This window comes from Rhincodon typus, chromosome 29 (assembly GCF_021869965.1).
Source record: "Rhincodon typus isolate 14 chromosome 29, sRhiTyp1.1, whole genome shotgun sequence".
NCBI classification, from domain to species: Eukaryota; Metazoa; Chordata; class Chondrichthyes; order Orectolobiformes; family Rhincodontidae; genus Rhincodon; species Rhincodon typus.
Genome location: NC_063360.1, coordinates 13309755 through 13324623, shown reverse-complemented (window position 1 = coordinate 13324623; position 14869 = coordinate 13309755). Strand labels below are relative to the sequence as shown.

Sequence of the window (14869 nt, the reverse complement as noted above, 5' to 3'; positions counted from 1 at the left end):
ATTGTACATAACTCTTATTGCCTATTTTGTTACCTTTAGCTGTTGTTTGTATCTCCTCCAGTCACCATGAACTGTATATTTTTTTCCCATTTTCCTATGTGAATGTCCTTGAACTCTTTCATCATTATTTTGTCAGTTTTATTTGGCAAGTAGAACTCTTATCTCTTGGGGGGAATAGACTAGTTCTGAACCATAACACAAACACTTTTGAACAGCTTTCACTGTTCTTAGGGCTAAAGCAATCAAAGGGATATGAGGCAAGTGCTGAAAAGTGGAATTTGTGTAGATATGTCAATGCAGATTTGATGGGCTGAAGGGCCTCTTCTGCACCGTGTGACTCTATGGCTCTTATTGATTCTGGAAGATCTTAAAATATCCTAAACTCATGGAAGAATTTTGCTACCTTTTTGCTTATCCCAATCTCTATGCAAGTTAAAATCTCCAACTCAAATCACGCTGCCTCTGCTGCATGCTGGATGATTATACACCATAACAACATACATTTTATTTAAATAGCGTAAATGTGTCAACTGTGAAGAGCAAATATGAGAACCAACTTCGTAAGCAATTATTCTTCACTTTTGAGAAAAATAGATGCTTGACAAGAGGGAGGCAATAACTCTTAAAATACTTTCAGGTACTTGAGCTCAACACAATAGGAAGACATAGATAATGCTTCTTTATACAGAGGATGATCAACAGCAGAAATTGGTTCTGCCATGAACTTGGATTCATCTATTTATATCTTGTTCAGTTCTTTCCATGACCTCACCCTTTCCCAGTTCTCCAGCATTCCAACCCTCTGAGAACCCAGCAATCCTCCAATTCTGGCCTCTTGTGCACATCTGCTTTCATTCACCTTACAACTGATGACTGTCTAAGATTCAAACTCTCCCTTCCTCTCAGTCTTCTCTAAATCTCTCCATGTACATCTCCGCGTTAGGAAGCTGCCTGAAATCTACCGCTTCATCCAAGCATTTGATCACTTGTCCTAAAAACCTGGGTTTTGATTTTTTATTATTATTCATTTGTGGGACGTGGGCGTCGCGGGCTGGCTAGCAATTATTGCTCATCCCTAGTTGCCTTCTTGAACCGCTGCAGTCCTCCTGCTGTGGGTTGACCCACAATGCCTTTAGGGAGGGAATTCCAGGATTTTGACTCAGCAACAGTGAAGGAACAGCAATTTATTTCCAAGTCAGGATGGTGAATGGCTTGGGGGGGAACTTGAAGTGGTGGTGTTCCCATATATCTGCTGCTCTTGTTCTTCCAAATGGAAGTGGGTTTGGAAGGTGCTGTCAGAGGATCTTTGGTGACTTTATACTTTGCAACTTGTAGATAGTACACACTGCTTCTACTGTGCGTCGGTGGTGGAAGGAGTGGCTGCTAGTGTATGTAGTGCCAATCAGGCGGGGCTGCTTTGTCCTGGATGGCGTCAAATTTTGTATAACACTCCTACAAAGTGTCTTGCGATGATTTACTTTGTTAAAGATGCAGTATATTGCAATTTCAAGCTGGTGTAAGAAGCAGAACAATGTTGGAAAGAAAAGTAAATAGTGTCATAAATAGGCAGTCTAGAAATAAAAGGCAAAAATGTATTGAAGGATAATTTTTCCTTTACAGCTATCTTGTGGTCCCTTTCTGATTGAAATGTGTATGGGAGCATGTTTTTTACAAATACTAACAATTAACACAAAAATAATAATTAGAATAGAATAGAAAAGGATAGCCTTTATTGTCATGTGCACCCTACTTGGTGCAGTGAAAAGTTTCTAATATCACCACTTTGGAACCATCTTAGATACAGAGTAACTAAGTACAGATATATTAAGTGTTTGTTGCAGAATTGAAAGAGTGAATAAAAAAGTCTAGCATAGGAACGCAAAGTTTTAAAAAATACTCAAATTACTCAAAGCCCAGAATAAGAATAAAAAGTATCTTTAAAAAGTACTTAAATTATAGTCCTTTTCACTGAGTCCATACCCGCTGGGCTTCAGAACACAAGGCCTCGTTGTGTCCACATGCCAGGCTCTGGTCCGCGACTCACCTCCAGGACTCCTCTCCCAGGCCGGCCAGGACTCAGACTGCCTCCCCGTCCAGGTTCCCGCCTGCGACTCGCCTCTGGCACTCCTTTCCCAGGCCGTCCTAGGCTCAGACGGCCTCCCACTCCGGACTCCAGCCCTTGACTTGCCTCCGGGACTCATCTCCCTGGCCATCTTCTTCAGAATTGCTGAATTTATTAAATCCAGAAATGTCAAAAGGAAAGTATTTACTGACAGACTGTAATTCTTATCGGTAGCTCCTGACTGTAAAATCTTCTAAGTAAATGTTTGCAGTCATACAATCCATCAGACTCTCAGAATCAGTCTTAGGTTTGTCTTTGGGCTGTAGTGGTCTACTTGATATGCTGAATGATCTATTCTTTTGTCTGCTTGTGCAACCTTTACTGATGAGTGGAAGTGCACAAGAGGATAGATGCATCATAACAGAAAAGTCTACAGACATGTTAAACATTGTGATTTATCACAACTACTAAAAATACATTTTAAAGCCAATGAATTAAATATGAACGTTAGAATTGTTCTTATATCTGTGTGTAAGTATGTACTTGTATGGTGCAGGAACAATAATTTATCCACCATTGCTAGCTGTGTTTGTATTATTACCAGACCCTCATTTTTTTTAACCTTCAGCCCCTTTATGAATAGTGGTAGATGTCACACAGTTTGCCATGTACAAAATCTACATACTAAATTGTGACAATATAATTGGCTAATTTTCCTTTTAGTGCCTGTTGTAACCCAAGTACTTACTGAGTAAAGCAGCTAATTTGTTTAATATGATTTCTTCAGTAATGGGATCATTAACTGATATCTTTCCATATGGATGGTTAAAATGCCTGACAGAAGAATAAAGGATTTATGGTAAATGGTTGTAACGTATAATCCTATCTCTCAATCTTACACAATTGTTTTCTTATTTCTCTCACTATTTATAAGAAAATCATACAAAAGTATATATTGTAGTTTGTACAATCTTTAATTTTGTCTTCCAACATGATGATTATTTTGTTCCTTATGCTATCTTAATGCTGTAGATGAAATATATTTGTATGTTATTGTAACAGCAAGAAGCGATATACAGTTTAGAGAATGTCTATTCCTGAGTGATTCTTCTGCAACCTTAAAGATGTATGTGGAGCATCAGTCTAAAAGAGCTGTTATTTACTCATCTAGGACCCATTACTTTGTGAAAAGATAATTTCATTTCTTAAATGCTCATATCCTCATTCAGACAAATCCTTTTGGAAGTGAGCAAATATAAGCGCAGAAAATTTGCAAAGTGAGATTACAGGGCAATTTTGTATTTGAACTATTTGACAGTAGAATTAAGTACTGTTTTAGACTCTTAAAATTTCAACTGTTAACTTGAGAAATGAACCTAATTTAATTAAGTTCCTTTACCTATATACGTTTTTGCAATTCTTCAGCAAATTTGGTTCCTGTCCTCTAAGCTAACAACAATGGTGTCTATTTAACATATTTTATTTACTAATTAAAATGCCATTAGCCATAATTGAAATTTCCAGTTGTCTGGCAAATGCACTGAACAACATTGCAATTACATGCTAAGATAAATGGTACCTGCATAGGAAAATCTATTTTAGGTTTTTATAGCTAGGCTGCAATTTCTGATGGCGATCTATGGTCTGAACATAAACTCTAATATTATGTCAATCTGACTCTAGTAGATCGAACTTTGATTTTTTAAAAAATAATAATTTTCACTGAAAATATTTTTATCGGAGCTGCAGTGCTTTGAAATTTCTCCTTCAGAATATTGGCCTATCCTTGAAAGTTTGGGTATTAGGGTGAATAATTGACCTGTGCCTGTCATTGTGTAGAACAGTAAATTTGTGCTGTTTGTTGGATAACTTTAGTATTGTGTACAGCCATATGGATCATTGACTGCATGTATCAGCAGGTGACCTAATATCAGGCATGGTTCATGTTACTGAACCTGTGCCATGATACTTTGACGAATGGTTAAACATGTGAGACAGCAAGCATTAAGGTTTTCAATCACTGCATTGGAAGTCTTGATAGCAGAGATGGAAAGGAGGAAAAGTGTTTTGTATCCACAGAGAGAAGGAGGCCCTTCAAACAGATACTCAAAGGGATGAAACAAGACAGACCACCCAACATCAGCCAAGACACTAGAACTGACAAATGGCAAACTCAGTCCTGTCAATCCTACAAAGTCTTCCTTGTCAAAATCTGAAGGCTAGTGCCAAAATTGGGAGAGCTGTTTCCTTGACTAATCAAGCTACTGCCTGATTCCCTGGAGCAAGAAGACTCCCTAGGCCTTGCAGTGAGAAACTGTCTGAAAAGCTCAACACAACTGGGACTTAGCCAAAAAAAAGATTTAGCCCAAAAGCAACTCACACCAGGTTTCAACAGTAATAGAAAAATAACTCTGTTTATTGTAACACACATATCTTTAATGTGAGCAGTGAAAAACAGGGATTTCTAACCTACTGCCATGCAACTTAAATGACAGCCTTTAAAAACCCCCAAACACACAAACACTCCGTCATTATTAAGATAGACAAAGGCCAGATGGTTTGACACAGATACTATAGCTGAAAAATGATATAGTTAGTATAAACAAAATTCCAAAGATCCTAAATCCCTGATTTCAAGTGTTGATTGTAATGCATTACACAGTCTTTTGTGATTTTTTTAGTACTGATGACCTGCGTAGGGTAATGGTCATTCTTTCAATCAGTAGTTTCCAATATTTCCAGTATCAAGGCACACTTCAATGAGATAAATAATTCCATAGCTCACCCAATTTTTTTCAGCTGCATTGATTGCTTATAATCAATTTAAGAGGCATTTGGACAAACATATGAATGGGCAAGGAATAAAGGGATAGGGACCATGTGCAGGCAGATGGAATTAGTTTAGAATGGCATCATGGTCAGCCCAGACATGATGGGTCAAAGGGCCTGTTCAATATTACTAGCATTTACTGTGGTTATGGTCTTACTAGAGAGGATTGCAATATAGTGCATATAACAAGCTAAAGAAAGATCAAAAATATTAATGTTTCAAATGTCTTCAACTGTGAGCACACATACATTTTCAAAATCTGCTCAGTTCAACTGATATCCCACCTACAATCTGTTTATATGCAGGCATGATTAAGGTTTCAGCAATGATATGCTCAGCCACCTGCTAACTAGCCTCTTGAGCTTTTTCCAATACCTGCACACACTCCACGGACGTTGGGTCTGCTTGATGTTTTGTTCTGTCAATCTCTTAAAGGTACTGAATGTGTCTGTTCATAACAGATGGATGTTTCATCTGTAAATGGCATTTTACTTGGTAACATCACAGTGTTTGTTGGCTTCTCTCTGCAGATGAGACATTCGGGTAAGGGGTAAGTGACATTTCCTGGCTATGAAAATTCAAAGACCAGATCTCATTATACAGTCTCTGAACAGTTCTTGCTTTTTGGTTTTAGGTTCAGATGTTTAAGCGATTGAATTAGTGGTGGAATGGGCCATTTTAACAAGAAATTTATTAATTTCTTTTTAGAATCTATTCTATGACTTAGAACTGTGGCTTAAGTAAGAACGTTCCAAAAATCTGCATCTTAAAATCTGTGCTAATGTGGAAACATGTCCAAGCAGGCAAGCCTGTTCAACAGATGTTCAACAGTGGTGTGGCTCTTTACTGTGCATGCACAGTTTCTTTGCATCCCAGAGATACGATCCTTGATCATTGTATACAGTCAGACTGAATGTTTGGGCCTGTACATGCAGAAGCAGGCTGCATAATGAGCAGATTTCCTATCTCCTGCGCGTGCACAGTGTCAAGTCTTCATACATACATGGTATTGAAAGCCTACACAAAGCAGTGCTTCTTCCCTAGAATTTCGTGGTACACTTCTCACCCTGCTACAGCACACCAGTTGAAAACCTGTGCTTTGAATCAGTGGTTGATTGGGTCTTGTTTTAGAACTGTTTTAGGTTTTTTTGGATTTTTCTGAGGATAGCGGGTGAGATGGACACTTTTCACAGGATCTGAATGTTTCTTTCACTCTGCTGCCCTGGTACTTACTACACTCTGCATTTCAACCAATCAGAAGGTTATTGTCAGGCAGAGTTTCTTTAACTTGAACAATTCTGTTCCTCTCACGGATCCACAAATAATATGGCATTGCACAGCTCAACACTTGATTTTTTAAAGTTGCAAAACTCATCTGATATTTCAATGTTAGGGTTCCAACATCTGTTTCATTTTAGAGTCTTAATAAAGAAATATATGTGGGCCCTTACAAAATAGATATGAAACACTTTGGGCTGGATTTTGCCAGCCTTTTGGGAATAGTTTGGGATGGAGGAGGGCAATAACATAGGGAAGGTGTCGGTGGCTTACCAGCCTTTTTGCCATTTTGGGGCCATTTTGCTAATGATGGGGATAGGGGAGGATGGCTATTCCATCAAAACGCCAATAAGGTCTCTTAAGTGACCAGTTGAGGGCCTCTTGCTTTTTCGGCTGGTATTTCACCACTGAGAGATGGCTGGGTAGTTCCTGGAGGCCTTCGGGTAGATCCATGTGGGGAGCCTTCCTTTTCAGGCATTCATTGGCCCATGTGGATCTTCCCACCCCTGTGGGAAGGGTGCCATCTATACTCACCAACACGTAACCTGTTTGAATCACCAAGGCCTGCCTGACTGGCCCCGATCTCTACAATCTGCACCTGACTGTGAGACACACATTCATTGCTGCACCTTCCTCCAAGTGCAGCCCCAGCAGTGCCCACCACTGTGTGTGGGACTGGTGAGATATTAGCGATCTGTTTGGCTGGCAGGTCATAAGCAGTACTTAATAGGGAGTTAATTGACAATTGCTAATCAGGTGTGTCCCTGGGTCCCATTGAGCAGTGAAATGGGGAAGGGGTCACTACCTTCGGCTGGCAGAACCCAGGCCATCAGAACTAAATTCAGCCTTTTGATTGTTCTTGAGAAATTTTCTATATAGATCATGTTTAGAATATGCTGATAAGAAATATTCTATACTGCTCATTTTTAGTTTTGAAGTAATTAACTGCAAGAAGTAGGCTCGGTTAAACTATCGGAATAGCTGAGCTTAACAACACATCATTTGTTCGAAGATGTCAAGGAAAGGACAATTGCTGGTCTCTGATTAATTTTCCAAAGCTAATAAGTTGTTACCTACTTGTAACATTATGAAGTAAAGATATTGCTGGAATATCTGCTAACAATGTAATAGTATCCAAAATTGAGGCAACAGATCTGAAGTAAAAGTCAAAAATCTTGATGACTAGATTTGTTTTCAATAGATATCATTGTACATAGGGTCATCTACCAATGATGAAACATAATCACAATAAGAGGGTTAATAAAAAGGGGGCATAATTTTGAGGTGAAGGTCAAAAGGTTTGGAGGCAATTTGGGGAATTTTTTTTCACCCAGACATTGATAGCAATCTGTAATGCACTGATTGGGAGGGTAGTTGAGGCAGGAGACTGTACAACTAATAAAAAGTACTTTTATAATTGTTGTATTATTCAAGACTATGGGCCAAGTTGTAGAAAGTGGGAACTTTTGTGAAGCCCACTATGGCTGAATAACCTACTGCATTCACTAACAAGTATAATCCTGGTAAATGGAAGAAACCCATAATTTATTGTTAGCAGAGACTTGGAGCTATGAACTAAATTTGGATCAGAGTTCTTCAATCCACTGCAGTGGACAGACAAATGCATTGTTCACCAATATGGATTTTTTTCCCTGTTTGGCAGTAAAGTGAACGTGTGAGCAATCCAATAATTTTGCAGAACTTTCTTTATCTGTTAACCCTTCTTTCAGTAGAGCTGTAAAGTAACCTTAAGGGGTCGTTTTACATTTTGTAGACAGCAATCTGTATTCTCAAATCTGTAAGTCACCTCACATCCAGGTAGTCACAATGCCCTTTCATAGTCACTGTTACTCATATGCTTCTTAATGCCATTCCTATTCCATCTGCTACTTTTGGTTGCATTTGCTGCAGAAGCCAACATTTAGCCTTCGATAAGAAGTGATTCTAAATGTGGGGATTGTAAAATCTGATGCAGGCTTGGACAAATGATCGCATGGGTGAATCTGAAGTTTGTTATGAATTGTGAACTCATTACCTTTATTCACTCAGTATTGCACAATTTACATCTCACACTCATTGATATGAAAACTTTCTGTTTGGTCTCTTTTTCAAAAGTGCACTGTTTTGTTGCAGGTATCAGTACAGGCAACATGTGTCACATTGACTGCAATGAGTGTAGACAGGTGGTATGTGACAGTATATCCCCTCAGATCCCTGAGGCAGAGAACACCCCGGGTGGCAATGGCTGTCAGTCTTGGAATATGGATTGGTAAGTGAAAAGAAATCAAAGACTAGGATGGGAATATTTGGTTAGCATTTTTACGAGAATGTTCATTCATTTTCTTTTGCCCTCAGTGACAATAACAAATACTTTACTGATGTACTTCAGGAAAGGATAATTGCTACTCCATCATTTTAAATCTACTAGTTTAACAGTTAATTTTTTTTTTGCAACCTCTGTAAGCAAACAAACATGTACAATAAATCCACCTTTCCCAGGGCAATTAACTTGACACAAATTGCTACTCGCATCTGACAATCATATGGCTCAGTGTTAGTCCTCTGGACACAAATTAATCTAGATAGAATGTGTAATTAAATTGCAAAATAAAGTTATGTTTTAGTTATATTAATTTAGCAATACTTGTAGGTGTTTGTGCCTTCAGCTGCCTTGTCTTTTGTTCTAGAATTCCCTCTCTAAATCTATACATCTCTTCAACTCATTCTCTTTAAGACATTCCATAAAGCTCATCTCTGTGAACATTTTTTTGTCAACCCTTCATAGTCTTTCCTTCATTAGTTAAGAACTTGTTTATCATTTTGCCATACGAAGCACCGTGTATATTCTTCTATGTTAAAATGGCTGCATAAGTAACCCTTTATTCTATTGTTCTGTTGATTCATATTTACATTCTATATTCTTAAAATAATTTTTGTTTCTCATTCTGAAATATTTTAAAGTAATAATTGGAAACTTCATAAAATGAAGTAAAAATTATACTTTTATCTGAAATAGTTGCCTCCTGTAATCTGTTGCAGGGTCTTTTATTGTGTCCATACCAGTGGCTATGTATCAGAAAATTCAAAACGGATACTGGTTTGGACCCCAGGTCTATTGCAGTGAATCTTTCCCTTCTGCTTCCCATGAGAAGGCCTTTATCCTTCATAACTTCTTAGCTGTCTATCTTCTCCCGTTGGTCACGATCTGTGTGTCTTATACTGCCATGCTGCATCAGATGGGGCGACCAGCTGTGGAACCCATTGACAACAACTACCAGGTAGACTTTATTTTTGTATTGTATTAATTAAGGCAAATCCCCGTGCTCTAAATTGCTTATCAATAGTGACATAAGAAGCCTACTGGTTGGGCTAAGTTACATTTTTAGATTAAATGTATACTTGCAAATACCCAAGTGATCAAGTACGCCCTGACAACATTCTGGCAATAGTACTGAAGACCTGTTTGCCAATACACGCCTCTACAAATAAATAAAACACTGGTTCATGAATGTGATGTAATGTATAGATGATTCTTGATTTGGTTTTGACATCAAGTGGGGGCCTACAATTTTCCTGCATAGAGAAAGAGAGCAAGAATCACGGAGGCGGAAGGTAATCAAGGAGAAAGAGGGGGAATTAAAAATAGTTCAACATAGTGTTGAGGTGGAGGAAAGAAACAATAGTTAACCAAAGTAGTTTATTTCATTCATGTAATATCAAAGAAATTATTTTCTGAAATTCATTCTGGTGAATGTTATTTTTAATTCCTTTAGCAAAATAGACACAAGGGTTTAGATTATTAAATGACAATAATTTTAATATTTATATTAAATAATTAAAATAAATGGTTAATACCAAAATTTCAATCAGAATATGTATTCTAAAATTCCGTAGATTTTAATCTGAAATAAATTCTGAAATACTAATACCTTGTTATAGGTCCGCTTTTCCTGCAGATCGTGAGTTTCAACTAAGGATGAAATTAGTGCCTTCAAAAATGTTAAAAATCTAGTTGATCATCAATAAAGTGAAGTTTACAGTTTATTCGATGATCTGTAACAAGCATGTTATCTTATGATCCAATTTTCCTTTCTGTGCTTTGGCTATCCAATACTTTTATCTTCCATTATAATTTGAGATCATCAAATTTCTATTGTCCTTGACCTAGATTGCACCAACTCATGTTTCCCCATCTCCCTTGTGCTCACTGATTTACATTGGCTCCCAACAACACCTCAGTTATAAAATTCTCATCCCCGTTTTCAAATCTCCACATGGTCTCTCTGTCTCTGTAATCTCCTGCCCTGCAACTCTTTGAAATATTTGCCCACCGCTCATTCCAGTCTCTTGAACATGTGACTCTAATTACATTGGTGGCAACTGTGCATTCAACTGCTGAAACTTTAAGTTCTGGAATTCTCTTCTTAAACATACCCCCATCTCTATTTCTCACCTTTTGGACACTCCCTAAAAGCTACTACTTTGATTTAGCTTTTGAACATCTACCCTATTATCTCCTTATATGGCTTAGAGTCAAATTGTTTTTGATAATGGCTCTTCAAGACACTTTACCGCAATAAAAGTGATATAAATATACATTGTTGTTAATGTTAAGCCATGTTGTAAGTTGAAAATTCACCGAACTGGTTTCTGTTCTCTGGAGTAAGGTAGTGACAAATGTTCTCTGGCAGGCAGCAGGTCAAAGGGACATGTAAGAATGAATGAACTTCTGGAGTTTTGCTGGAGTACCTGTGAGAGATCGGAGACTAAGTATGCAGAATTTTCACCAGAAATTACATGGTGTACATTTGAAAATAGGGTAGCTTTTACAGCGTCTTTGAAAGAATAAGCTTGATGGATTGATTACCCTTTTCCCTCTCCATATTTTCATATGCTTTCGTGTTCTTTTCACAAACTATACTTGTATTTTGCAGGTTCAACTTCTTGCTGAAAGATCAGAGGCCATGCGCACAAAGGTCTCCAGGATGTTGGCAGTTATGGTCCTTCTCTTTGCCCTTTGTTGGGGTCCCATCCAGTTGTACATCCTTTTCCAATCATTTCTTCCAAATTTTAACAGGAATTACTATACATACAAAATCAAAATCTGGGCCCATTGCATGTCCTACACAAATTCCTCCATCAATCCTATTGTATATGCGTTCATGGGAGACAACTTTAGAAAATCATTCAAGAAAGCTTTCCCATTCATCTTCAGACAGAGAGTTGGGAACACAAACAGTGGAAATACTGCTGGCAACACGGAGATGCATTTTATTTCATCTGGAACGTAAGGGATTTGGATATTTTGGGATATAATGCTTTAATTGTTGAAAATATTTGAGTTGAACCAGGAAGGTCTGATAGAAGACTTGATATCAACTATTGTTAGAATTTCATTCTGTTTGGCTAAGTGCCAGGCACCCATTACCAGTATCATTCACACTTTACATGGGTGAACAGTTGTTCCTACGCAATTTTGAAAAACATTTTTCCTAAGACACTCACAGCTTAGAGCCCTGATGGTTTGGGGAAATGTCTCACATCAAGGATAGCTGAGCCATTAAATCCAGGAAAGCCCTAAGATTAATCTCTAGACTTTGCTGAGGTAGATGGCATCTGTCAAATTCTTCACTGAAATTTTCACCTGGTCGTGAAGGGATAAAAGCAAATAAATGTGCTATTCTTGACTGTTATCCAATGACCTTTGCTGTAGATTGTGAGTATGTATGGTTGTGCGTTGAGTGAAGGATTAGGTGCATGTCTGATAGCCCTTGTAATTCAGAGCTTGTTGTCACTTGTTTATGCTCTTAGTGCCTCCTGCTGCTTCACTGAGTAATGAGACAAAGGACAAAGGTATCCATTATTTATAACAATCATATTGCAAGTATGTAGTTGTGAATTTTAATTAATTAGGTGATCTGTTCTAATTTCATTAACTTATACTTTGAGTGAAGCAGTGAAAGGATGAATTTGAAACAGTCAAATTTAAAGAAAGCAAAATATAGAATGTGGAAATTTTATACTTTTTGCAACTTGGTTGACCTTCAGTGGTTACTTAGTTTATTTTACAGAGAAGGAAACAATTGCAATGACAAAGTAAGAAGTACAGAGGTGTCTTGTACATATATACATGACAGTTGGGAACCAAAGAGGGCCCCCCCCCAAATCTATGATGTAACCATTTATGTTGGATGTGTCCAAGACAAACATAAACCACAGTAGGGGGATGTCTACCCCAGTCCCAGGCCCGAGATCGTTTCTGTCCAATAGACACAAAATACTTTACACAAAGCATCAATAGAATGTGTCTGACAGACTCATAGTACTAATCCACATGCACAGCTCCCGAACAGACAATTTAAGAGATGTCTGCAGAGCTTGATGAGAAACGAAATTGTCATTTTATTTCACATCAAGAAAAAAACATAATTACATTCATATAGTACATTTTGTGACCTCAGAACATCCCAAATCACTTCACAGCAAATGAACTTCTTTTTAAACATAGTGAGGGTTGGAAAAGAAGATTTTCTGTCCTGATCTCTACCCATTATATGTGTCACTTGTGTGTAACAAAATCTGACAAATAACAATCAATAATAATCAGATCAACTAATTTAGTGATGTTGGTTGAGAATAATTATTGGCCAGAACAGCAGGATTCCATTCTGTCATGGGATTTTTTTGCAACCACATGAGAAGGCAGACAGAGCATCAGTTCAACATCACTTCTTGGAAAATGATACTTCGGCTTCCTTGGTACTGTATTGAAGTATTAGCGTGGATGATACTTTAAAGATTCTAAAATAGGACTTGAAACCATAACCTTCTGACTCAGAGGCAAGAGTGCTACCTGTCCTCCGAGCCACAGCTAACGTATAGAATGCTGAATCCTTTCTTTGAAGAGCTTTGTATTACAATATGTTTATAAGTAGAAAATCACTAGTTGTATTCAATCTCTGTGCATCTTGATATATTGCTTCGTGTACAAAAAAAACATTCAGCATGATTTTTGTGTTAATCTTGCAAATATAATGATTGGCTATTTTATTTTAAAACATGACTAAGAGGCTGAAATGGGTCTTTAAATCTCCAGTTGTATGTTCTATTCTATCATGAATTAACTTATCGCTGAAATAGAAAATAGCCATTTCTGACCTATGCGGACATGAAGGATTCAAGATTCCATTATTGAAACTGGGTTGAATTATGTAGCCCAATTCAAACAGGCAGTAGAATTCTCTAAAATGCCAATTCTAAGGAGGGGAAAGTTCAGGCAGCTCTTTCTCTCCTAGCCCTGCCCGTTGTTTATGGATATCAGATGGGGACCGGGTCAGGTTTAGTTTTGACACACTTAAGCACCCAGTTAAATAGACTAACAACATTTGCTGCCTTTCAAAATGGTTGGTAGCTGAAGTAACCAGGTTAGAATTTAGGAAAGGAATCATTCACATGAGTTAGATATTGCATTGTGCTATTGAGATATCCATTGACTCAATTTGTTAAAGAACAATTAAAATTTTTACACCATAGAGGGACACCATGCATCCCATCATAACCTTGCAATTTCTTTGAAGAAATAATCCTATTAGTCCACTCCTCACACTTGCCCTCCTCCTTTCAAATTTGTTTTGCCAGCATTTAAATTGTGGTTCCAATAAAGGCAAATAATTACATGACAATGTTGAATGAGGTATACCATTGATGTAGCAAACCTGTAGTTGGAATAACAACTGGGATGACAGATTCAGTGTATTATTTGTGAATATTTCCAATTTTCAAACAGTAAGAAGGAATCCAAATCTTCATAATTAATCAATTTCCAATCTCTCTTTATAAGTAATGCTTATTTTTTGCACTGCGTGCATTTGGCTCAAATAATTTTCCAGATTCTGTTGCTTTATTGTGATGATAGATATGTGGATTGTTACTTTATTTATCATTTCCATAATTCATTTTTTTTAAAAAACTGATTTGTTCAGTAAGTAAGTCTTTAATAGATTATTTCAGTGGTGAATAAAATCATATTTATTAAATTATTGTCTCAAGAGCCGTGTTACTTTAAAAGCTGGGTACGCTGATGAACCAAGATGAAGCTACATGACCAACTTTCATGTGCTGGTTACATATCTAATCGTCTGTAACTGGAATTTGTATTCTGAGCTGTTAAATAAACCTGTATGAGATTTTAAAGTAAACCAAATCCATGCTATTCAATCTATGTTGCTTACCAATAACACATGAAAATATGACATGGTGATCATTGGAGGAGATATTTCTTAAGAATTAAAGGCAATGTTGCAAACTTGAAAACCACAAGGCAATACTTCAGCCAAGACATGCAGTAGCGTAAAAGTTACATATGTACTGTGATCCCAGAGAAAAAATGACAGTTGATTTGTGAGCCTGTTCAGACAGATAGTTAGTTCCAAATTGGGATGGAGAAGCTGCAGGGCAGTCAAGACAACCTCTAGTGTAATTCCTGTGCAAAAAAGATAAAAAATGTATAAAGCAAAAGAGAAAGTTTAACCTGCAGCTGAAAACAGCACAGGGAAGGATTTGAAAAAAAAACACAGCAGATCCATTGTTAAATCTCCACAGAGTAACTTTATGATAGCAAGACTACTATGAATCATAGAATTCATAAAAGATAAGCAACAAAGAATGGATATTACCAAATCCAACAGCATGAATTGAAA

At 37.4% G+C, this 14869-nt stretch overlaps 1 protein-coding gene across 1 annotated transcript in view; it reads left to right on the top strand.

Annotated features, from left to right (window-relative positions):
• The window catches only part of LOC109935271 (G-protein coupled receptor 54), a 32509-nt gene extending 18472 nt beyond the window's left edge, over positions 1-14037 (top strand). Inside the window, exons 5-7 of the mRNA XM_020533939.2 lie at positions 8304-8439; positions 9210-9448; positions 11105-14037. Of these exons, the coding sequence (XP_020389528.2) occupies positions 8304-8439; positions 9210-9448; positions 11105-11461 (732 nt within the window). The 3' untranslated portion in view covers positions 11462-14037. The remainder of the gene's footprint in view (positions 1-8303; positions 8440-9209; positions 9449-11104) is intronic.
• The last annotated feature ends 832 nt before the right edge of the window (positions 14038-14869 follow it).